This window comes from Halichoerus grypus, chromosome X (assembly GCF_964656455.1).
Source record: "Halichoerus grypus chromosome X, mHalGry1.hap1.1, whole genome shotgun sequence".
NCBI classification, from domain to species: domain Eukaryota; kingdom Metazoa; phylum Chordata; class Mammalia; order Carnivora; family Phocidae; genus Halichoerus; species Halichoerus grypus.
In genome coordinates this window covers 94,404,687-94,431,056 of record NC_135727.1, presented here as the reverse complement: position 1 = coordinate 94,431,056, position 26,370 = coordinate 94,404,687, and the positions used below count along the sequence as shown (strand labels likewise).

Below are 26,370 nucleotides of genomic sequence, written 5' to 3'. Positions count from 1 at the left end.
TTTTGAAGATACTGTCTTTTTATTTCACAACATGGGAATAACTCAAATTTTGAGTCTCAGAGACCAAAATAGAGTTGAGCCAAATGTTCAGAAGATGAGCCAGGCCACCATTTTGGCAGCAAGCTTCACATGGACAAGTGGATGGTAGAGAATGATGCCCGCAACATGGCTAAAGCTATAGCACACCCACAAATAGGTTCATACTTGGTTGTCTAATTTGCATGCATGAGTATAGTGCGTTCTCCATACCACTAGTACATATATGCCTTTTTCAAAGTCAGTGCAGGATCCGTATTTGTGCAGGTCTTTAAAAGTCTGCTCCCTTACAAAATTTTACCATAATTTATCTGCAAGAGCCTTCAGGTGACAAATTCCGTATGCCACCTTTACTTCCCAAAAGTCATTTCTGAATAATAATGACTGCTATCAGGAGTTCCAGCATCACGTAAGAGAATCCATCTGTTAGTTATTTTAATGTCAGTTAGCTGGCTATGAGTGAGCCTGGCTACACATCTCCAACCTGCTTGGTGCCCGGAATTCACCACTGGTCAGCTTTAGCAGTGATGGCAACCTTAGATTGAAGGGCAAGATCCAAATCAAACCGAACCAACCCAGACAGTATCGCAGAAAGAGTTGGGCTTTCTTCCTGCTTTCCAAAGCGAAGGCTTCCCTAATCTGCACCAAACAGTGACAGCCTGACCCACTCGGGCACGGGGGGCGGCGGGGGGGGGGGGGGGCACTTTCCCCGCTAAGGCTGGAATTGTTGGAAACTTGAACAGCATTCAGTGCCAAGGGGGCAAATGCCTGAATCTGAAAAGGAACCAAAAGAAATTGTACCAGGGAAAGGAGACAGGGGTGGAAGACCAGTTCCCGGAACATCTCTCTCTGTCAACAAGCATGGAGAGTCTTTATTACTAGAATATGCAGAATCCTGTGGGAATTGCTGCATCTTTTTTCTTTTCTTTCCCCCCCCCCCTTAACTCTTTTCTTGCCAGTCCTTCCCTGGCTGGTTGAACTGCTTCGGTGAGGGGTGGGGGGAGGTTGTCCCATCCAGAAGCCACTCTGCGGGAGGCCTCAGGAGCTGCACTCCTCACAGTGACAAGAGAGGATGTACCGGTAGGTGGCGGTGAGCCGCATGCCCCCTGAACAGCGCAGCCGCAGTGCCTTGAGCTTGGAGGTCTGGGGCCGACAGCAGTGACAGGAGGAGCGGAAGGGCTGCTTAAGGACAGTGCTGAAGGACACCAAGGGCTCCGAGCGGGACGCCTGGCTGCAGTGCCCCTCGCACCTGGCCAGAAGCACCATCTGGGGAGAGAAGAGACATGGTTACCCTGTGGGGAAGCCAAAACTTCAGCCAGATCCCACAGCACCCTGACACCCTTTACCAATTTCCGCTGGGTTCGCTCAGTGGCTCTCAACCCCAGCTGCACCTTAGAATCGCCTGGCAAACTTGGTTCTAAAATGTCAGGAACCCAGGGGCGCCTGGGAGGCTCAGTGGGTTGAGCCACGGACTCTTGGTTTCGGCTCAGGTCACAATCTCAGGGTTGCGAGATCGAGCCCCGCATTGGGCTCTGCACTGAGCGTGGAGCCTGCTTGAGATTCTTTCTCCCTCTCCCTTTGCTCTCCTCACCCCCCTCCCCGCTCGCACCTTCTCTCTCTCTCTCTAAAATAAAAAATAAAAATTAAGAATAAATAAAATGTCAGCACCCAGGCCCCATCTCGAACCAATTAAATTAAAATCCTTGGGGATGGAGCCCGAGCTTTTATGGTTTCCAAAGCTCTTCCGCTGATTTCGAAGTGCACTGAGGGTGTAGAACCACTACATGAGGCCGACCACCATGATGTGCAAATAAAAACCAAAGAACGAAAGAAATGTCTCAGGACAGGTGGTAGTCCACCATGGGCCCAGTGTCAGTTCGACCAGTCTTGAAATGCAGAAAGTCATTCCGAATTGAAATCAGGAAGTAAATGAAGAAGGGCTACAGAAAAAAGGAATATGTTATGTGCAAGGAATTGCTAAAGAAAAGGAATATGATTTCTGGAGAAGAAAAAGAGGGTAACCTGAGTGATACTCAGGAAGAAATATTCTGGGCACTACAACTTGAAACAAGAGAATGAAACAGAAACAGGGTATGTTTCGGGCCCTGAAATCACACATCTGGGCTTATACACTGAAGGAGCCTGAGATTTGTGCAACTGAATCTTAGAGTCACTTCCAGCATATGTCAGGATGCATTCATTCTGACCATCTCCATTTCCAGAGGTAGGTTAGGATTATACTAAAGCTTGGGCCGGGGGCGCCTGGGTGCCTTAGTTAAGAGTCCAACTCTTGATTTCAGCTCAGGTCCTGATCTCAGGGTTGTGAGATCAAGCCCGACCTCAGGCTCCGTGCTCAGCAGAGAGTCAGCTTGAGATTCTCTCTCTCCCTTTCCCTCTGCCCCTGCCCCTGCTCATTCTCTCTCACTCTCTCTCTCTCTCTCAAATAAATAAATTTTAAAAAAATATAAAGCTTGGGCTGAAGTAACAGAGGCTGTGTGTTCTTTGTAGGGGCTCTTAATGTGGCTTTGGTGAAAGCCTTCTTTAAGAATCTGATGCAAACTACCAAGGTTATCCCCAGAACAATGGACATAGGCACACACTGAAGCTGGATGCTTATGTCTCCCATACATACATCCCGGTATCCTGGGAGTGGCAGTTATGGGTAGGGTAGGGTGCGTAACTTGATTCATTAAGAATTAAAAGAAGAAAATGGCCCACTCATCTTTCTAAAAGGAAGACAAGATGACTTCTGGTCATTATAGATTATTAACATCATTATCAAAAAAGATGCTGGGATGAATCCAAAGATAGGATATGAGATATTAGGGAGCAACCAGCAGGGCTTGGTGAAGTTGGAGTAGGACCTATGGATTTATTTTCTCTGAAAGATCACAGAGGCAGAGAGAAAATGGCAGCTATGAGCTGGTTTGAATTTGTGAAGGCTCGGTGCTATCTTGCCCGCTCTTTACATTGATAGGCAAAACAAACATGATCTGAAATGGGTTTTGAGAGATTATGCCATAGATCAGTAGTACATGGGCCAGTCCTTGGCGCCCACCCCATCTAATGAGAAGGAGCCCAAGGATGTGCTCATCTCTAATGAGGGTCATCTCTCCCGCAGATTAAGCACTATTCAGAGGTCACCTCCCCAAATGGAGTCTTTAGAGATCCAATTTCAGTCTAGATGAATATAGTGAACCTGTGTTAACAGACCTAATTCCAAGGGACACAGACATGGTGGTGCATCCTACCCAAGTGATGCACATGCTGGTGAACCGGATGTAGACCTGGAATGACCCGGCAGTTAGCACTGTCTGTAAAGCGACCAAGTCAGCAATGTTGGGCCATTTGTAGAAGTATTGACCCAATTGTGATTTCACTAAACGTTTTCAGGGTCTCAAGCTCCACCTTCAGCTCGTTCTGAAGGACAAGAACTCCAGCACTGAAGACCCTGGGGCCACCTCCAATGGGTCACTCTATCTCAGGAGCTGGACTTTTGGGGCAAGGAGAATGCACAGACATGTACGTACAATAAACACATTCAGTGGCTGCCTGCTGCCTTTGGAATCGAGTCCAAAATCCTGAATGGGTATTAAGATCCTCCATGACTTGGATTTCACATCTTTCCTGTCTTACTTAGAACTGTTCTCATTTTTGTCACCCACTCCCTTACAACTGTCCTAGTTCTCATCACTCCCTATTCTAATTAAGCTCAATCACTCAGGAGTTCATGGAACTGCCCTGAATTTCCCTGCCTCTTGCCTCTGCTCATGTCTTTCCCCCTCTCAGAAATGCCCTTTCCTCCTAGCTCTGCTTAGTGAAATCCCAACTATCCTCCATTGCCAAGTTCAAATGCCCACTCCTCTAAGAAGAGACTATGAAACAATTATAGGACCCTTGACGTTCTCAACACACATGCAAATCTCCTCTCTGGGAGAATTCCAGTCCATAGATCCCATTTCAAACTTGGAAGTGACATACAAATCTAGCTCTGATTTGTAAATTTGTGTTGGAGGGCTACAGCGGGGAGTTTGGAAGGTAAGATCTAGAAATGAGTGCCATTAAGGAATGGAAGAGATAAATACCTGCCTTCCAGATTCACTCCTGATATTCCATGCTTTAGTCTGTCATGCCTCACCTGTTCTATAGATTTAATGAACATCTTCTCACCTCTTCCAGACGAGAGCTTCTAGAACTATAAAATGCATGTAAATCAGCTGGGGATCTTGTTAAAATGCAGATTGTGCTGGAGTAATTCTGGCTGAGGCCAGAGATTTTGCATTTGTCACAAGACTCTGGTTGATGTCAGTACTGCTAACGTCCACACATTGAGTAGCAAGGCTCCGGACCTGTTAAAGTCTGAGAAGTTCTGCTCTAGGTTGGTCACTAGGTAGCTATCATTTAGCAAATAATAATAATGGCAGCTAACATTTATTGAGTGCTTACAACATTTAATCTCATTTAATTCTCATAACAATCCAATGCTAAAGGTACTCTTTTAATCCGTACTATTATTACAGATGAGGAAGCCGAGGCTTTAGAGAGTTGAACTAACTTGCCCAAACTCACATGTCTGGTACAAGGCAAGGCTGGAATCAAACCTAGTTCTGCCTAAAAACAAGCCCCTGGTCTAAATCACCGTCATATCCTGCTTCCTGATATGAAAATGTTTTCCTGAAGCATGAGCCAACTCACACCCTTCTCCAATCTACTTTGACCTGCCTCTGGGAGCCCTAAAAATATCATAACCATACAAGTCTGACCTTTTTCTTATGAACTTCTTGGGATACATCATCACCACCCCCAAGCTTCTGCAGAGCTGAATCTTTTTTTTTCTAATTTTTTTTATTAACGTATAATGTATTATTTGTTTCAGGAGTACAGGTCTGTGATTCATCAGTCTCACACAATTCACAGTGCTCACCATAGCACATACCCTCCCCAGTGTCCATCACCCAGCCACCCCATCCTTCCCACCACCCTCCACTCCAGCAACCCTCAGTTTGTTTCCTGAGATTAAGAGTCTCTTATGGTTTGTCTCCCTCTCTGGTTTCGTCTTGTTTCATTTCCCCCTCCCTTCCCCTATGATCCTCTGTCTTGTTTCTCAAATTCCTCATATCAGTGAGATCATTATGTATTCAAATGCCCACTCCTCGAAGTAGAGGAGAGGGCTTTCTCTGATTGACTTATTTCGCTTAGCATAATACCCTCTAGTTCCTTCCACGTCGTTGCAAATGGCAAGATTTCATTTTTTTTTTTTGATGGCCTGCAGAGCTGAATCTTGAAAGAGCACTCCTAAATGATATCTCCTCCACTGTCAAGACCCTCCCACAGTTGCATCTCCCAGTGATCTGGAGACTCCCAGAAACTCCCAGAAACTCCTTGGATGGTACCACTCAGTGTCTAACTCCTTAACCAAGTCATCAAACATCAGTTCACCTGCCAAAACCCAGTTTGTGGTCAGCACACGTCCTTCATGCCTGGGTGACCTGGCGCTGCCTTCTACCATGGGAACACTCCTCTGCATCTGGCACCGCATGTAACTGCTCATAATGGAGAGCATCCACATTGCTCCATTATGAAATCAGGAAATGAATTTCTTTTGACAAAGAACCCACGTGGGGTTCTATCATCAAAGGAGCAGGTGCCGCCGTTGGTTGTTGCTCATTGACCTTCGATGGACTTCTCACAGCTCAGGTGGGTGACAGATACATGTTATCTGCTTTGCGTCCAGTTTAGTTTTTGCTCTCTTCGGTTCCCCCAAGCAAGTGGCCTGATGCCAGGAAGCTAGGCAACTTCTCCAGTGGTCCCTTTGTATCCCCCCAACCTTAGAGTCACTTGCCTCCAGCTGGATGTGAAAGTCAGTTCCTTCTGATATGAACAGAGCCGCGGGGTTCAGGGAGATTGCTCAGGGATGGGCTCCTTCGTGTTCTAATCTGATTTCCATGTGCTGAAGCTAAGAGTCATGAAAGGTCCTTGCGTGATCATAAAAGAATGGTAATGATGATGACATATAACATGTATTGGACATTTACTAGGCTCCAGGCTCAGTGCCAAGCCCTTCATATGCAACCTGATTCTTAACAGCCATTTCAAAAGGTAAACTTTCCCCATTTTACAAATGAAGACATGAAAAGACGGAGGATGAGTCACTGGCCTGAGGTCCCATCGCTGTCCGATGGAGGGCCAGGATTCTGACCTGAGACACCTTGATTCCTGAGTCCTCTGTCCTAACCATGGCAGTCAGCCTGGAACTTCCTAAGTTACTCAAGCTGGTCATGGGCAAGTTCAGGCTACATTGTGAGGGTTATAGCCAGCTGTGATTCCCTGGGTCCTGACCAAAGATTGCACCTGGTGACCCCAGGCCCCAGCTCTCTCTGGTGACCCCACCATACTTCTTAGGCAGTTCTGTCTTCTGCTGCAATATACAACTATCTTCTGAGTGAGAGAAAACCCAAACACAGATGGTTTTCATCACTCCTTGCTGAAAGATTCTTACCATTGCCAAAGCCACTTTCTTCCTCTGTCATGGGGGACTCCTGCGAATTCTTGGCTCAGACCATGACTGACTAGATGTCTTCATCGGTATCAGAATAAGGACCCAGAATAAAGACTTTGCACACAGAACAGCCTACCCTAGAAGGGGAATTTGACCGTTGTACCTCATTTAAATGAGAAACATTTTTTTTTGCCCTTTTCTCGGCAGTGAACACTATGTACCCCTTATCCCGTGGCACCTTCTACAGCACCCATTCCTTCTCTCCCCGGCACCCTCCATAAATGACCATTCAGATCATCTCCAGGCACCCCGGTCACTCCCCAAAGGGTCTGTGCCAGGCTGAGGGCAGCAGCAAAATTGCAACCAGAGGAATGAAGCAGCAAGGGGAAGGATGGAATCTGGTCCCTTCGCTCTGGTCACAACTCAAACCGACGTGAAGTCTTTGAACACAGAACATTTCCCTTCCCTCTCTCCCTCATTTACTGATCAGCATCATGAGGGTAAAAACTTGGTTGGTTGTTTTTTCCCCCTATTTTTGTGCCTCCATTGCCGGCCACGAGGCCTGCACCTAGTAGGCATGCAATATAAATTCATTCCTTAAAAGAAAAAAGTGATATCTCCCCAGTAGTTAATGGTGTTAGAAGTTCAATGTTCCTGACTCTCCTACCATACTATGAGCTTTGTCAGCAGCCCTAGGAGAGGATCGGGGATCTTAACTTCCTCTCCAATTCCTCTGGGAAGTTCTCCAGGTTTTATCCCATGAACTGTCCTTCTCCTTGGCCCTTTGGTGTTCAGACGACCCTATGTCCTGGTTCTGTGTCCCTGTGGGACCACCATCTCCCCCCACATTCCTCACCCAACTCAGACTTCACAGGCCTGCCCTATTAGCTCACTTTCCCAGCCTCAGTCCCTGAAAAGTCCTCCCTGGCTCGCATCCAGAACTTGTCCCCTCCGCCCCCCACCCCCTGCTCCCTCCACTCACTTGGGAAGGGAGGTCAGACAGCAGAATCTGTTTCTCTTCTACTGTTCTCTCCCCACTCTTAACACCCAGCATGATGGCTTACATTCATTTTGCTCTTCTGCACGTTCCCCTCACCCCTGCCAGATCTCTGTGTTTAGCAAGAACCCCGATGAGGTTCATTTTCCTAATCCTTTCAGGCTCTACGAGATCCCAACGGTTATTGAGGTCTCAACGGTGACTGAAATAGAAAGTGAGTCTAAACACCTGTCCACTTTGTAGCTTCATCATCAAGATCATAATATCACTTATTAATGTCTAGTATAAGCCAGATACCATGCTGAAGGCTTTACAGATACCATCACCAATACCCATACCTCCGCCTTTAGGTAGACAGCGTTTGCCCCATTTTACATGGGAATAAGTGGTGGCACCAAAGACTTATTTTACTTCTCCCGAAGTCACCCATTGGGCACACCGCGAAGCTGGGATATGAAGCCAGGTCTCTCTCACTTCAAAGTCTGGGATGTCTCAGTTGCCTTAAAGGTTCTCCAGATGGCTCGTTTTCACTAACCACTGGCCTTTTGCCTGTTTGCTCTAACACCATTAACTACTGGGCCCTCCCTTTACTACTCAGAGTTTTGGGGAAGATTGTCAATGAGCCTGCCACTCCTGGGATTTTTGTACTCAGTCCTAGGAGGTGTCACCACTGAAAACTACCAGGCACATCTTAATCTGCGGTCACATGACCTCCTTGGTGGACTGCTGTGGCCCATCTTTTCTGCCTGACTCTGTCTCAGCCCTTTCCTGAATTGTTAAGCGATGGGTGACAGGTCCCTGGAGCTCAGGGCTAGGGAACAGACAGTCTCATGGCAGGCTCCCACAGAACTTTCACAATGGTTCCTATCTTCTAGAAAGATCGCTGAGTATAAATCATTATTTCCAGTGGACCCGAAGTTGAGCCTGGACTTCTAAATAGTGGCTTCTGCATTCTACCTGCATTTCTCTGATATGAAGATCCAAGTAGTTGAAAGAGAAATGATCTGAATACTATTTAGCGTTTTAGTTTTCCCTACTGGTAAAATGGGATTGGTAATGCCTTCCAACACAGGTTTGTTGGCAGTGATTAGATCATATATTATGAGACGCCTGACACATTTTAGGTGTTCAAGCAGATGCCCTCCCTCCCCTGAGCCTGGGTCACACTCTCCCGGACACCTGTCTTCCCAAGGCCAGACACTGGATAAATGTAAGTCGGGAAGCATCAACAACAGACAGGCAAATGGTATAGGCATGTGTCTAGTAAAGGCCTTTGAACATCATGCGAAAGGAAATTTTTTGCAGAGAGGAAAGATCGAGCCTAGTCTCATTGTAAAAACCCTCGCTGGCTGTTTTCTAGACACAGGTTAAATGTTTTATCTCAAGTCTGTAAAGAACAATTTCGTTAATGAGACCCATTAGAAAGAAGACCAGCCCGAGTCAGTGAGAGTCAAGAATCATAGATTATTTAAAAATGAAAAACAGTTTTTGTTCTTGGATACATAGAGAAAATCTAATCCAGAAAAGGTCTGAGTAGTTGAGATTCTGCCAGGCATATTTTAAGGCCAAGAAAGAAAGGTTTATAATTACAAGCACCATTTACATAAAACTATTGCTATATTTGAGATCATTTGGGATGTTTGAAAACAGATTGTTCCCATGAAATTACAAACATTTCTGCTACTATCACAATTTTGTGCCATTTACCATGGCATTCTGGAAGGAACGGATGTGAGCAAAGGTAGACTAAAGTCTGTTTCTAGGAGTCACGCTCAAGCACCGTGAGTTTGTTGGGCTTGAGTTAATGACATGTCTTCTCTGACCTTCTCTTAACTAGTGTGATCATTGTTAAGGTGTTCTTCCATCATTTCATCAAATCCTTCTGGATTGTTTTTTAGTTTTTAGAGATGCTCCTATTTCTCTGTTCCTTCCTATCATCACACTGACATTTTCTTTGAAATAATTTTAATAACCCCCGCTTTAGTTAAAAGAATCCTGATTATGGAGAACAGCTCAATAGAGGGAGAAATCATCCATGGACTAAGGACCACCAAATACTGGTGCTATCTGTAGGGGGAAGGGAGGAGAAGCTAATAATTTCTCAGGCCAACAATTTCTGAGCAATCACAATTGCAAAAACATGTCCCATCTTTTTTTTTCCTCCCTTTGCTTTAATTTTTTTTTTTTTTTTTTTGCCTAAGAAGGGATTGCAGCCTTACAAAAATTTAAGTTTATCTATTTACTCCTTTTTTTAGTTCTACAAGTACAAATAAGAGCCAGAAAGTTTTTAAGTGGAAAGTCTCCATTTTTTCCCACAGTCCTAGATCTTATTAATATAATGGTTAAAATGATTTAACTCAAATTCTGATTTCCCCAAACTAAAACAAGCCATTGTCATGGAGTTGTAATCAGAGAAGCGATGGAAATTTTAAAGGCAGACAGAAGTCATCATGTTTGTAAATGGAGGGTAGAGACATTAACTTCTATGGTCTTAATTCTAGTGGTTGATATTACAAAAACTTCTTAATTATACCGGTAATTTAAAAAATACTTGCCATCTGAGAATGCTTAAGTGGTTTTGGTCTCAGGACTAGAGTGAAAATCTCTGAGGCTGGGCTAAACACATTCTTTTTACCAAATGTGGGCAAATTTCATTCATGTGACTGTTTGGGGGGCAATGATGGTCGTGAGATTCTCATTCTGAGTGTATTCTACTCTGTGCCTTCCTTCTGGGTGGTCCAGGTGGCCGGCCACTCTCGGTGGCCTTTGAAGCATGGTATTCCTTCGCAAGACCTTGTCCCAACACTGAGACATCCCTCGCATAGGTTGCCTGCACAAAAAATATACAACCTACTCCAAACAAGAACGATTTGGATAATCCATGTAAAAATGAGAAATGATCCAATTGCCATGTATCTTTTGAAATCATTTAAACATAAGCATGGCAGGTGGAGAAAGGCTTGGACCACAAGGTCAGCGAGCAACTATTCCAACAGGAATCTCTTTGAAGAGCCCCCCCCCACCCCCAAGAAGTACATTTTACTGCTCAATCGTATTTCTTGCATCCGCTTCCTCTTTATTGCTGGTGGAGGTAGAAGGAGTCACGAGAACCTGTAGACTCCACTTTTCTTTCTTGATAAAGAACACTACTGCTCATAAATTAGACAACCAGGGACGAAACACACCTCTCTCACCTTGTGTGGAGCAACAATTTTATGGTGAGAACCTTCCAGCCTTTCCTATTGACTTCGAGCAGCCTGAAAAGAGAGAAGCTGTCTGGGTATGTACGTGGTCAGTCAGGCAGCTTTACTGACAAAAGTTCAAAGCATGCTGGGAGACCCTAAAAGCACGATTCTCCCGCAAGCCCCATGGGCCAGCCCTAGAGCTCAGGTCTGGGCTTCGGTCATAGTTCTCCATCCCCTGACAAAGGAATACGGGCTTCTCTCCTGTCTCTGGGAAGTAACGCTACCTTCACAGAGATCTGGATCTTACCTTCGAGCTACACTTGTACAATGGGTGACTTATAGAATCGACATAGTGGTGCCTCATGCAGCGCAGAGGGTCCGAGTCCATCATGAAGGAGCTGTCCGTTTTGCTGTCCGTGTCTCCCATTAGCGCCAGCAGGGAGAGCATAGAAAAGGATGCAGCTAGTACATGATTTCTCATTGTTGTAAGGAAAACTTCTGAGAAGGAACAGCAGAGGGAGGCAGAGGACTAGAAATTGGAAATGCCTTCGCCTCCTAGGATCCAGTTCCTTTCAAGCAAAGGGCAGGATCTGGCTGAAGCTTTCTGGTTGTCATTGTCCTTTGAAGGCCTGAGTTTTGTCTTACTCTTTCCACTTGCAATCCATCATCACAGTATCTGCTGCACAGCTGGAATGAAAACAGAAATTATTTTCCCCAGAAACATTTACCCAGAAAAACGAATGGAACCCAGGAGGTATCGAGTAGAATTTTTTCTGTGACATTTTGAGTGACGACTATTGGTTTCTAGAGTGCCATTAGCATAGGCCGTCATCCATTCTAACCCGCTCCCTCCCCCATAGCTTATGCTACATAAACCACTGTGGACACAGTGGTTTAATGGAAGCACATGTTGACTTTAATTGCCAGAGTCCATGTTTCGAGGAGCAAGAATAGTTGGAACTCATGGTAAAGATTAGACATGTGGTTCTGGCCCCAGCACAGCTGAATTGGGTGGTCTCATCCTCATCCCTGGCTGGTGGGGGCGGGAGGGTCTATTCAGTTTCTCAGCTCACGGGGCTAGAAAAGAGGCAGGTCAGCCCTAATGAACACAGGCCACGTCCCATGGGAAAGAAGTACATTTTCCAAGGCCATACACACCCACCCACCTAGTTTTCCACTAGGGCTCATCCTGCTCTAGGCTCATCCTGTTTTTGGTTTAAGCCCCGTGCCACCCAGCATCAATGACAAACTGCATCTGAAATACACATTATGCTCACTGGCCTCCAGTGTGGTTAAAACAACGCATGCCTATTCCCCAAAGAGTCACACATTTCTGCAGAGCCTCGGTAGCCTGAGCACGTGGTGTAATTTGAAAAAGGAAGTGGTCGTTGGAACAAAGACTTACCATTAAAATGGGATCAGGACATATCGGTTTTCTTGAAATTTGCTTTGTTCTTTTAACCATATGCATCTTGGACAAAGCAGAGAGCTCCCCGTATCACCTCGCCAACCCTCTTAAGCATGGCCAACATGGGTGCTTTTTATCACACCAGAAGACACAGTGTCAAAAATGTTTTCAAACTTTTATGACAATTGGGGAGACCTGTCATTACATCCCAAACAAAAGGAACATGATAATTAAAGCTTCAGAAAAACTTTCAAAGGTATTTCAGATAAGAGTTTGATTATTTTATTCATTGTACAACATTTTTTTTTAACTTCCTACTCATGGACAGTCTAAATAAATAGGGCAAAGTATTGATAAGATGAAGATTAGAAGTTCAAGTCCAGGGGCACCCAGGTGACTCAGTCGATTAAGCGTCTAACTTCGGCTCAGGTCATGATCCCAGGGTCCTGGGATCGAGCCCTGCGCTGGGCTCCCTGCTCAGCGGGGAGTCTGCCTGTCCCTCTCCCTCTGCACACCCCGCCCCCCCAACTCTCTCTCAAATAAATAAAATCTTAAAAAAAAAAAAAAAAGTTCAAGTCCATATAAGTCAATTAGTTTGGCTCTAATAGAATGGCCCCAGACCTACTTAACCTCAGTTAGCTGTCTTGTGAGTGTGGGGCAGGGGATCCCAGGCTGAAAAGGGTGTGTGACAAAGGGCCATTTCAGACAAGAGCATCCCTGGCAATGGCAAAATCTCAGCGCGTATGTGTCAGAGAAATCCTATAAATTGCAGGCAGGGCAGGGACCAGTAATGAGGAGACCCACCTGGGCTCGAGCCCTGCCCTTGAGTAACTGGGAGACCTTGCACAGGGCATTTAAACTGGTCTGGCCCCAGTTTCCTCATCTGTAGGAATAGGAGAATTGGAAAAGATGGCTTCTGTAATCCCCTCTTGCTCTAAAATGGTGCCACCTCATACTTATGGATCCAGTCACCATATGCAGAAGATAATCCTGAAGTTAAGACCCTATTTTCATACAACTTTGTGCCACTTTCCCTCGCGAGCATGTTAATTGCAACATCTCATTGAAATTGATCAAACCTGAGGTAAAGCTCCAAATTGGCAAGGGATGCCAAAGAACATTTTTTGTTTTCTTTTCAGCTGCACATCACACTGAAACTCACCAAGATTTCAATTCAAAGAGCCAGGGTTTTCTTGGATTCAGAGGCTGCAGTATTACTGACCATTTCCTGAGTTTCAATATGACTATATTATCCCAAGTGGTTATCTGACTCTTTGAAGCCTTAATTAGTCTCAGAAAAGGAATTTATTAGATTTCTTCTTTCACCACTCCAGTCTATCGATATTTCCCTCAGGAGTCAATGGCAAAGGGATGAAGGGAAAAGTAGACATTCCAGTCCTGGCCCTCCCTCCCTCCCCACTGCTAGCAACTTCTCTTCAGAGCCATGGCCAGGAGGTATGGTTAAATGAAAGAAGCAAATGAAAGAAAAACATATAGCTTGATGGCAAAAACAAGCAACAACAGTCAATAACAAGACCCTATATTTGTGAATGTTTAGACCCAGCTAGTCCATTTCTGAGAATTATCCTACATGTGGGATCACACAAGCATATGGTTATTCACTTCGGCATTGGTTGTCACAGCATAAAATTGGAAACCGCACAAAATATCCAGCACTAGGGGACTGGTTGGATCTATTATACAATATTCATACAATGGAATACTATGCAACTATATAAAGAAGGATGCAGAAACTCTACTGATTTGTGTTAAACCACCGAAGGATAAGGATATATATTTGTGCTCATTTGTATTTACACAGAGAAGCTCTGGAAGGATATTCGAGAAGCTGTGCAATTAGTTATGGACAGGTATGGGAGAAAGACTTTTCCCTGTATATATACATTTTTATTTGTAAATTTCTGAACTTGAGAACGTATCACCTATCCAAAACTTCATTTAAAAAAATTATACTTTCTCTTTTCAAAATTTGGCTTAAAAATAGTAATTAAGTTAATGGATGTTGAATGTTTGTGCCAGTTTGAGTATTGTAGTAGTATTATATTTTTATTTCTTATAAATATTGGAAGACATGCTAGTTAGTCTCTTTTCTCAGATAGTCTTTCTGGTGTTATCACTCAATTCTTAAGCACTACTGCCACCTAGTAGTGACATCCTGAATTGCAAGCACAGTTGAATTTTTTTTTTTTTTTCCTTTCCTGAAAGGTGAATAAAAATTTGCAGGCAAATATTGTGAAGCGTATAATGATAAAGAGACAGTTAATGTCACACAAAATGTAACTTTATTATCTGATTTTCTCTTTAAAGATGATAAGCTGAACCCAGAAGTAGTAATAAAGATCAAGTATAAAAGAGTGACAGAGAAGATGTTGCTTGACTGCTAATAAGAAATACATTTTTCAGGTGGACACACTCACAAAGTATGGTACTTTTTGTTCAGTTTTTATATTATACCCTGAAATAAGAATTCAAGCAACAATGTAGATCACAGAACTCTCAAAACATAAAGGTAAGATTCTTGCAACTTAACATTGGGATTTTTGCCCTAAGTGTTCAAATCGAATGAAGAAATAAGCATAATGCTCAAAAAACGAGTGGCGTGAAGTCAGGTTGTCTGAACATGGTGTTGGTGGGGTGTGCCTGGATGAGAAGGGCACGGTGCCGAGGGAAGCCCTCACAAAGAGGAAAACCTCACAAAGAGGAAGCCCTCACAAAGAGGAATATCAAAATGAAGGAAATTCACATCGCTTGAGATCCCTGATTTCTGGCCGCCTATGGGTATCAACGGCGGTCATGTTCCTCAAAATTAAATTAATTCCCACTTGCTTTCATTTTTTTTTTTTTTTTTTTAAGCCACGGAGCATGAAATCAAGCGCTGCCCATCAAGACTTAGAACCTCGGCCCAGCCAGTGATGGATTGACTGAGAAAGCCACTCGCTTGCTGAACTCGGGGGCTCCGGGGCTGCTCCGTGCTCCGGGTACGGTCTCTGAGACATGGACTTGGCGGATGTACAGAGCCCACATTCTCATAGCTCCAATGTGGAGCCTCTGCCGGCAGGAGAGGCACGTAGGCCGGCGTGCCCAACTTTGGAGCTACCCTCCAAACGATACCAGTGGAAAAGAACAACTGGTGCCCAGATTTCCCCACCTGTCATCCTCAGGGAAATAATATAGCAGAGCTTACAGCGGGCCCAGCCTCCTGGGTGAGAGATGGTGTTGTGTCCACAGAGCAGCTCACTCTTGGGCTGACCTTCTGCCTGGCAGAGGGTAAAGTGCTGGTTTCACGCAAGTTATTCCGGCAACAGGCTAAGACAAGGGGCATGTGCCAAGAATGGCCTTATTCTTGCCCCGCTTGCCAGGCAAGGGAGGGTGGTACTGCGGTATCCGTATTCCCACCCTGGGCTGTTTTCAGTACTAATATATGCGAGTAAAGCCTCCTGTAGCTTAATGAATATCTGCTCTAGCAGATAACAGTTAATGGTCGGGGGGAAAAAAATAGGTCCTGTTCTAGTGCCTTCTTCCAGCTCACTGCATCTACAAGCAAAGAGTCTTGGCCTGTTGTTTCCTGGATGATTTTTGGGACCCAAGGATAAAGTCCCTTAGCATCTAATTCATATCCAACATGCACTGCATCATTTCTAAGGAGATCGAGTTAAGCAGATAAAATATCATGACTTTGGAATGGCGTCAGCGTCATGGACAAGAGTGATTTGATATTTACTCTCATTTCAGACAATCATATCAAGCTTGAGTCAGGTAAAGATGGCAGAGCAGAGAGCCCCTCTCCAAGGAATTGCCAAAAATAAAAGTCCAAAGATTTAAGTGTGGAAGAAAGCTTGCCACTAGATAACGCTTCATACGAGGCTTAGGAAAGAAAGAATTCTAGGTCTAATCAGAGAGTGTGAAGTGCTAAGTAACCCCTTCTCAGGAACTCAAAGAATTCCAGTTGGATCTAGTCAACTAGATGCCTTGGAGAATAAGTCAGATGCCTCTTCCCAAGGCACTTAATTTATAAACTGTAAACAGCATGTTGGATTTTATGAAGCATCCCATGTGCTCAACGAATGGTTTTTGATATTATTCCTCTCTGGCCTCACAACAGTAACAGTGCAGTAGCCAAGCCTGGGCTGACCCGGAGGCAGCGGGACCAAGGCGGGACAACCACAAGGTCACAAGGCTAACGGCTCCTGCCCCTGTCAGCTCACAGTGTCCGTTCTCCAAATCAGAGGTGGCCACGGCTGCCCCTGCAGTGCCACCTTAGCAGAGAGAGGGCGACATCTTTGCAATTCAGCAGCAGTCCTCCAGTCTGGTCCAGGACTCTGTGCTCCCCCCAAACTGCTTTACTAGCCAAGCATGGCCAAACTCAACAGTGGCGGTGATGGAGGAAGAGAAGGGACGGGGGGAAGCAAGAGGGCAGGAGAAATATAGCCTGGGAGAGAAGCAATAAATCACAACCCTGGAGGAAACAAAGGTGCAAAAAATAAGAACTGGGAACAGAAGTAATTTCGGAGAATGAGCCCACTGTCAATGGCTCCTTCTGTGTGTGTGTGTGTGTGTGTGTGTGTGTGTCCTTGGATTAAATAGTTTTACTGTCTTGGGAGGGACTGGTGTGGGAGGACTTGACCTTGAGACTTGACTGAAACTTCAAATCCTGATTTTCGGGCCATCCAGAGGAAGCTCTCATTGTTATTCAAACTCCCCCTTACCTACAGCTTTGACCTCTTCTTCCCCAAACCCATGTCCAGCCACTGCTAAGTGTCATGTGGCCCAGTGTTTTGCATTCATTGGTCAGAAATATTAGATAATTATTCCACTGCATTCTGAAACCTGAAGAGCATTTTATTGTTGTCTGCTCTACTGGAAGGATGGCCCATCTGAGGAGCCCCAAGCTCTGAGCCCTACCCTTCCCATCATTGGCTGTGCCATCTTGAGCAAGTCCCTTGCCTTCTCTGGGACTCTGTTTTCCCGTCTACAAAATTGGAACAGATTGGTCCGGATGCTTGTGTGGTTCTCCCCATTTCTAACACTCTCTAACTCTATCTTACCTTCTCAGAGGGCAACACCTGCTTTGGGGCTTTGTTTTCCCCAAAGCAACACTACAGAAAGGGTTCCTTTCTTACTCAGGAAGTTAATGACTGCAGAAAAGTCCAAACAAGTCATAATGTGGTGCCTGAAGCAAAACCGAAGGTCAAGCCATAACAATTTGCCCTTTCGATGAGGCCATATTGGTGGCCTGAAATAAAAAGAGCCTTTAATAACCAATTGACTCAGTGCCTGAATGTACCAAATATAGTTATAAATTAAGAATATGCTGTTGATAATAAAGAGTGGCTGGCAAGGATATTTACCCAGTCCCTATGTCTCTTAGAGCTGTCTTAAAATGTGTAGTGTTTCTTTCCAGTCTTTACCAAATGGGGAGAGGACAAAGGCTAATAGTGAGCAGTCAGGGTAGAAGTAGACTTCTTTCTTTTGATGATGGTGATATAAGCTGAATTCAACCCTCCTGGATCTTCCTTGTGAGTGACCTTATTCCTAAACCAAGCTTGAGCCACGGACCCTCATCCCCTAGCGGGGCCATCTGCAACACTCTGGTTCAGGATAGAAGAGGAAGACTGGTTAGAAGAGTTGTCTCCTGTGCAGATGCAGAATGGATAAGGTCCTAGCGGTCAAGAGCAAGGCACTCTGCTTGGTAAAACATCTACAGAACCTTTGTGCTAAGGGAGGTACATTCCTGAAGCCCTGGGTGGGGACTTGGGTCTAAAAGAGCTGCCTGTTGGTTATGGCTCTTGGATCCAGTGCCGGGCTTCTGTAATTTTTATGGAAAGACTCACTCTGAGTTCTTAATGGTTGACATAACCAACTGACTTTTAGAGTACAAAACCTTGCATAAATTGAAAGTGATGAAGTCTGATTACCCGTGTGCCGAAAAGCACGATACGGTTGAAGTCTTTTGCTCTGGGGGTTTGGATTATTTCTGTAAGTCTACCACTCCACTCTGAGCTGTGACTGATATGGTGATGAGCTGTCAGAAAATGCTTCGGGGTGGTCTTTCTGCGGTGCCGCGAACCAACGACAGCCCTAAACAGGGAGTCCCTTTCCTTCCTCCATCAACAGGGAATGCAAACAGGGAGAGCGGGAGCCATAAGAGAAGTAACAGAGAAGGAAGAAGGAAGAAGGATGTGTTTATGTTCAAAATCTGCCACTGCCCTTCCACTGATTTCAAATAGCCCACTTTCAGAAAGGGAAGGTTCCCTTCATTTCACCCGCTCCTTCCCAGGAAGGGGCTCTCACATCAGGAGTGAGACACACTTCTACCACTTACCTTTGGAAAGGAAGCAGGAGAGTTTTGAGATACCCACCCAGCCCAGGGACCCAGTCCCCCCAAAGCATGAATGTATTCTCTCCCTGTGGAAAAGAAAAGGTGCCCAGGTGTTCTGGGGACCCTGGTGTTGAAGCAATTTGAAATTCGCTCTGCCACTGAGCTGCTGGCTCTGGTATGGCCTTAGGAGAAGAGAGGTGACCAATGTCACCTCAGGGTACAGGCTTCCTCTTACGCTGGAGCTAAATGAGTATGTTGGCTTTTCTTCAAAGTGTCTAGCAAAGTGTTTCCAAAGCTGCATTTGAATATCCTCAGCCGCAACAGCGTTTTGGAATGGTGGGTAGTGATCTCACCTAACAGCTGTAGGGCCCTTAGTTAGAAATGGGGCATAAACAATGGGACCAACTCAGCCTCCATTCAATTCGTCTTTTCTGCCCAACGGCAGGAGTTGAATACTGAATTCAATCCCATTGCAATCCGGAACACTTGTGGATGCAGACTTATGTCAAAGGGGCGAGGTTACAATCAAATACGCTTTTCTATATTGCTCACAATTCTGAACGCATTGGGCTGTTGGTCTCCTGTTTGCATTTTTGCTTCGCTTAAGCTCTGCACACTACAGCTACATCGTTGGCTTGTTGGTTCTCCTTTAACCATTCCGTTCTGCTGCCTTTGGGCTTCAAACCTCGAAAGAAAAATGTAAATCTTGAAAAGGAGTAATTTCCCATCGTTTGGAGGGAAAATCACAGAAACGTATCAAGTCCTAAAATATCGCTTCGTGTTTAAAAAAGAAATTGGACTTTGATTCTTCACGTCCATTTTAGGCATGTATATGCCTACATTTTACTTCAAGCTGGGGATGGGGGATGTTTTCTTCCCTGGAGGAGTTGACCTCCTTTTCTAACGCCAAGTAAAGAAGGCAACTTCAGAGTTCAAACCCTTCTCCCTGGGAGGGAGCAGGTGAAATGAAGGGAAGCTTCCCTTTCTGAAAGTGGGCTATTTGAAAAATCTGTGGCAGCAGATTTGGAGCATCAAGAATAGTCCTTCCTCCTTCTCTTTTGTCACTTCTCCCGTGACCTGCTCTCTCTCCCTATTCATATTCCCTATTGATGGCAGGATGGAAGGGGACTCCCTGTTTAGGGCTATTGTTGGTTTGCGACACTGCAGAAAGGTCATCCCCTGAGCATTTTCTGACAGCTCATCAACTTTCTTGAATGTATTAACCTGTTGCCCTTTCATTTTTAAAGGATATTGCAATTGGTTGGACCACAGCTTAAAAGGAGAAGTTGGGATTGAGCCAGGCCTTGGAAGAGAGAAAACTGTCCGAAAAATTCTTAGCTTTTGGTAGGAAAAAAAAAAAAAAGAAAGAAAGAAAGAAAAAAAAGAAACCTACATCGACGGCAAATCTTACAGAACCAAGTTTAAAGCTACTAGTCAACGTTCAAGTGCAGATTTTGACACGGGGGTGAAAAGGACCCCCGATTGGATGAATTCCTGATTATAAGCACTGGGGCTATATTGTCGACTGAAGTTACCCATTCTTTGAATTGTCTGAGTCAGCACTCCCTGGAACAAGAAAGTAGTTGTTCCAGACCATGAACCCCATGCAGGGTGTTACGTTCTGACTATTGAGAATGGGTCCAGGGGGTGTGACTCGCAGCCGTGTGGGCTCACCCGTCAGACTCTGAGACCCTCTGATGGAGGGGACAGTGAGCGCCCACGGCCGCAAGCACGCTGTCGCCAGACCCGCGGGAGGAAAGCTTTGCGGAGGTGAGGGCCCTGGCGGCGGGGAGAACGTCATCGGACAGTCTCCCTCGAAACCTCGAATGTGTGCGTGTGTGAACGTGCAGCACGCAAACCCGCACAGCCGGGCCAGCGCCCCCTTCTCTACCAGCGTCTCCCGCCCCCGCTGCGCACACACCGGCCGTTGCGCAAGGATTCTCCGCCCTTGGCATTCTGCGGGAATCAGGCACACAAGTTGGTGGCTGCTGATCCGACGGGTGAGGAGTGGGTACTCCCGGCTGGAACGGTGCCACTGGCAGGGGCAGACAGGAAAATCAGAATGCTCTTAATGTCCTCCCAAAGAAAACCTTTGATGGACAAAAGAGTGGTTGTATTTTTACCCTCTCCCTTCATGCTGCCAGGCGTCTTTAAATAGATCCTCTAGCCCAGGGACTTGTATGGAATAATTCATATTAAAACCCAAGAAGTGGCAGAGGAGGGGAGTTGGTTCTTTCTTTTCTTTCTTTCCTTTCTCTGCTCTCCCCCCCACCCCCCCACCCCCGTCAAGCGAACAGGAAAAGACTCATTTTAATTCAACTGTGTTAAATTTCTCCTTCTGGGTCTTTTAATGAACTTTAGCTAATTCGGAAAAGACGATGAAAACCCCCAGGAAAAGAAAGAGAATAGGAAGCGGCATTGTAGGGTCGCTCTCTGATACCTTTTGGTCCCAAGGACATGAGCAGCATCTTTTAAGGATGCTGCACAGAGGGGGTGACACGAGGCTCTTAAATGGGAAGGTCTAATTGAGAAGTCCAGTGCCTTCCATTTGCAACTTGTAAGCCAATCGGCTGCTCTGCTGTTGAGAGAAAGAAAAAAAGGGAAGAAAAAGTCCCCCCCCCAGCTCCCCGGCCCCATGCATTTGTAGTTCGGCTCTGGCTAGGATCCGTTTCTCTCATGTCCCTCTCCCCAAATGGGTTTCCAAAAGACATTCAGGCCCGGGCTAGCCAAATTCAAAACCCTGTCTGTCCTTCTTTTTCCTTGGGAAGGGAAGGATGTGGGCAGGACGGAGAAAGGGGGCGGAGCAGGGCCTGAGGATCCGGGGCGCTTTGTTGCAAGCCACTTGTCTCTCCCCCTGAAACAGAGAATCACCACATTTCTCTTAATGTAGGCCGAAGGGCACCCAGGCATTCCCAGAGCTCCGCTACCCCCCAGCCCTGCGCCGGAGACGTGCGGGTCACTGTGATGGTATGCTCTCGTCCCTGCCAACCCGGGTCACCCCAACCCTGCCCTGAAGGGCAGCCGAGCCATGTGGTTGCTCCTCTCTGCGAGTGGGTCCAGGCTCAGGGCTCCAGAAAGCCCCCCAATCCTCTCGGCCCGGCAGAGCCGCTGCCAAGAATGACATCCTGAGAATACTATGAAGATGGGGAGACCTCACGGGCCACTCTCCCCGGATGGAGAGCGGGACCCAGGCTGTCTGGAAAACAGGCAGAGCAAAGAGCGAGCTCACAATGGAAGGAGCTCAGGCGCAGGGAAAAGGGGGCGGGGTGGGAGTGGTGGAGAGCCAAAGAAAATAAAAGCCACATGCCACCCAGGAAGATTCCAGGGCGGGCGGGAAGGAGGTGGCGGAGGAAGGACTTGCAGGGAGCCCGTACCCAGACATGGCACTGCCAGTCTCGCTAGATTCTTTTCTGAATTAGATTATGCGAAAGAAAGCGGGGAGATATATAGCCTCCCAGCTGTCCAAAGGCTTACAACCTTGCTTTTATTGTCCGGGTAAGTTGGTGAGGTGGGGCATCAGAGGGATTCCAAACATACCACCCCAGAGAAATGTTAATATGTTCCCCAGTGTCATACACGAAGAGGAAATGACAGCTGATCACAGCCAGGGCCCGCCACAGCAATCTGGGCCCTGGAGCTCACCCACCCTCACTTGGCCCAGCTACCCGCCTCTGCTCTAGGCTCTAGGACTTTCTGTCCATCCACCTGCTTCCCCATCCCTTCTGCCCCTACTGGCCTGGCTGGGTGGGGGTGGGGGGGGAGCGTGCTGGACAAAATAGCAGGAGCTGACGTTCATGGGAAGAGGTGAGGTCGGCCTTCAAGGCTCATGGCCAAGAAGCTGAGGCTGGCTAGGGTGAGTCAGGCACCCCAGGGAGTCAGAGGCATTTTAATCCAACCACGGGGGATAAAGACCAAATCAAGGACTCTGGTGATGCTGTCTTCAAGGGTTGTTCCCCCCCCGCGCCCCCAATAACCTACCCAAGCCAGAAAACACAAGACTGCATTATTTGAAAGCAACACTGTGTGGCTCCGATGGGGACCTGGGTTTGGGGAACGACTTCCGGCAACTTCTTCCCAGGGGCCCCTTGAATTTAGGCCAGCCCCAGAGGTCATTGGTTTGGATCCTGGGGGCGGTTCAAGTAAGTGGTGGGGGCCGGTGATAGCATCTTGCTCCGTGCATGTTTCTGATTCAGTGATTCATCGAGTGGCCCTGATGTCAGCTGCTGAGTAGGTGACTCACAGCCATCCCTGATAGAGACAGCACGTGGTCCTTTCCAAAGTGTGCTCAAGGGAGCAGAGAAAGGATAAACTGCCCTTTTTCCAGGCTTCCTCTACCCAGGCAGGAAAGATCCGGGCCACGTTAGCTGTGAGTGACGCGTACCCAAGATCCGGTGATAAAGGCCTCAGGGGAGCCCCTTCATCATAATGGAAAGAACACCCATTGATAAGCGACAATCATTGCAAGTGAATCGGGGGGTCAGCAGATATTTGAAATGGTCCTTTGTAACGGGGAAGTCATTGACCCGTTTAGCCATTGGCTAAGTCCATTTCAGTACCCAAACCTGACTGCAGACAGCATACAGACCAAGAATTAGGCCGTGGGACAATGCCTCGGTCACCTTGGCATCCAGCAGGACTAGCATCATTTCTTAAAAGGATGATGGAATGAGTAATTAACCAATAGGAATAATAGCGCTTGAATTGTGAGTCCTTAAAGTACAGTAGAAATTGCCGGCCACCATCTGTGGCTAGGATTCTGAGAAACTCACATTTTTCAAGGGCCGGGAAAATACATGAGTTGGAAATTGTTAAATGTATTGAAAAATGATTTATTTTCCCCTTGACAGTGTCATTGGAACTCGAATTAAGATTGAAAACTCCACAGGCATATTTCCATCTGTGGGTGTCAGCTGCTTGGTACCCAGTTGGTCAAGAAGGCCTCCGCCAGTCCTCCCTTTACCTGAACCAAATTGTATCTTAAAGCAAATGATGCAAAACTTGGCGTTCAGTGTTCAGACACTCTCATATAATGATCTGAGTAACGGTACCAGAATATTGTTTTGACTCAGCCAACTGCTTTGTTCACAGCAGAAGTTTTTAAAGAAAAAAAAAAAAATCACTGCAAAATTGCATAGCAATAGAATCCATAGTATCTTTTCAGGCTTTCTCAAATCGTGAATATCCCAGGGTTGTAAATTAACTCATTCAAAAGCTGGATTTTCACTCGACAGTGCCCGCTAGGCTAGTTATTAGAGGAGATCAGCGAAGTTCCCCCATAAACCACGTTCCCACTCCACAATGAAATGTGGTCAATAAGACCCTCAAGTTCACTTTCGGAAGCCAGACAAGTGAGAAGAAAATGGGCAGATATTTGCATTTGGTCTAAAGGCACCCTTGAGAAGCATTCTGCAGCCCCCCCCTCCCCGTATTCAGTTGACACCCCCCAGCCCACACTGCATTTTAAGCGTCTCTACGTTTTCAAACGCACCAGGGATTTAATGTTCTGTGTTGGAGCAATTGGCCGATGCCAACTCCTTGTCATTAAAATACACTAATATTAGAAATGAAGAGACATTTCGCAACATCCATTTCCGTTACCAATGCCAGTCACAAAGGACAGAAAGTGGGACTCCTGTCTTGCCAAAGAGCTTCCTTTCCTGCACCTGAATCTCAGTGGAGAAGGGAGTCCGCTCGTCCAGGCAGGTTTATCTGGGCTCATGAATTACAATGAGCCTCAGTTACAGGGCGTTCTGAGTCATTAACATTCTGTACACAAACTTCCCGTCCCCCAAGAAAGAGTTATGCCCAGGCCTCCTACAGCCCAATTGTTCATTTAAAGAGAGAACTTGCATTCAGGAGCTTGAAAGAACCCCCCACCCCACCCCCGGAATATTCCTCAGGTGTTTGTAGGAGTCATTCCTACAGGTCCCCGTCCCTGCGCTGGTCGGAGCATCCTTTCTCCGTCACCGCTTGGACAGTGTAGCATCGGGACAAGCTGACTACTAAAAATAACCCTTTGCAATAAGGCCAAGGCAAACAGCATGCATTTCCTCGGACTTTTTGCCCAATCAAAATCCTATAGTAAACCCATCCTCCTCTCTCCCCAGTGCTCCTGACTGCATCTATGGAAGCAAAGTCCTTGCACGTTGGGAGTGCAAAGGAACAGGATTCCTGCAAAGCGTGACACAGAAAGCTAGAAATAAATGTTGCCTATTGTTTGAAGTCATTCTAAGCACTCCAGCGGAGCCCTGGCAGGAGATCAGCAGCATACAGAAGTAGTAATAAAAGTAAACAGTGCGCTTTTAAACTCGCAGGCTTGCCCGCGTTCATAGTGCCCCCATTGTAACCGGGATGAGGGCGGTGGGGACGATACTGGGGCTTCAGGAATCCATGTCGTCCAATGCTGCTTCCCAGTCTCCTTTCACCGGGTCAAATAGAAGAGCCATTACAAAGTTACATCGCACTACGCAGAGAGTTTGAAAATAAAATCCCTTTCGGTCAAACCCAAAGGGATTTTCCAGCCTCTCGGTGAGGCTCCCCTGCTCTGTCACAGACTTCAAAGACCCGTTCGGTTCAAAAAAAAAAAAAAAAAAAAAAAAAACCCACAATGCTAGCATGCTACCGATTAATGCAAATTCAATTAATGCAAATTTAAGTGGTATTTAAAGGTTGTCTCTTTGTCTGAGAGGAGGATGAAATGCTCGGTTTGGAAAGAAGTAATTTCCTAGGCAAGCCGTCAGCGCTTGTTTTCCTGCTTACCTTGGGGGAAACGCAGGGCTCCTTTCTTCTCAGACTTTTCTGAGAGCTAGAAAGAGGTCCTGTTACTTCCAAATGCTTTTGTTCTTCTGTCCCTCTGTCACATGGCTTGCCTTTTATATTTGCAACACACAAAAGTTAGGACTGTTGTTTAAGCGACACAGGGAGAGAGAGAGAGAGAGAGAGGGAGAGGGAGAGGGAGAGAGAGAGAGAGAGAATGTCAAATGGAAAAGTGCCATTGCAGTCATATATCAATCAGGCGTGCGGCCGCAGCAGCGCTCTAGCAAATGGGAATGCCACGGAAATGTGAGGCGCTCCTTATCGGGGACTCAGCCACTGCCCACCACTAGGCTCCCTTCCACGGAGCATCTTGCGATGGGAACAACATAGAGGAACAAGGGCAAGGGCGAGGAAGTTCTCTCTCTCTCTCTTTCTTCTTTCTTTCTTTCTTTCTCTCTTTCTTTCTTTCTTTCTTTTTTGGGAAATAATAAGAGGCTACATGAATATTCTGGGTTTAAATCTGTGGCAAGCATGCCCTTGAGGTGCGCAGTCCCGCGGTGAAGACACACAGTTTGGGAAATACAGAGACAGTGGCATTCTGTTTCACGATTCAGCAGCTGCCTGAGATGAAGTTGAAATTCTAAGGAAGGGGGGAGAACGATGGGGATCAGAACGACTTCGCAGGCGATGCGGCTGAGGCAAGTGCAAAACGCTGCCCTGTTTTATCATGACCTGTGTGGGTGGCGAGAGCTTTTTTTCTGAGTTTTTCATCCATTACGTGATTTTTAGCAGCGTATAGACGCGATGAAATCCACAATGGCACTTTAATAAGCGCCTTCATCTGCATCGTTTAGAATAAAACTCGATAGGATTTAGAAACAATGGGAAAGTGTAGTCTTTGACTCCTTGGAGTGTGAAACTAACAGGTAAGGCCAACCCACCTCCAAACAGCTCGTTTTGCAGAGAAGTGGCAAAGGTCACTGTGGGGGGGGTGGGGGTAGGGGCTAAGTACTCACGCTAGCCGCATAATGCCCTTATGAGCTGTGAAAATACAAAGGGAAATAGTTCCTTCAACAGCTGAAAATGGAGGCAGAAAAGCATTGGGCAATTTTGTTGGACGACACAAAGAACCACTGAACCATTTATAAA

The 26,370-nt window shown here is 46.2% G+C and overlaps 1 protein-coding gene across 1 annotated transcript; it reads right to left on the bottom strand.

The window, feature by feature from the left end:
- On the bottom strand, window positions 1-25,778 carry NDP (norrin cystine knot growth factor NDP). Its single transcript, XM_036122931.2, has 3 exons — window positions 25,225-25,778; window positions 11,025-11,404; window positions 1-1,302 (listed from the first exon to the last, which is right to left on the bottom strand). Exons 2-3 carry the CDS (start codon window positions 11,196-11,198, stop codon window positions 1,075-1,077), a joined length of 402 nt encoding a protein of 133 aa, XP_035978824.1. The 5' UTR covers window positions 11,199-11,404; window positions 25,225-25,778; the 3' UTR covers window positions 1-1,074.
- Window positions 25,779-26,370: the final 592 nt, after the last annotated feature.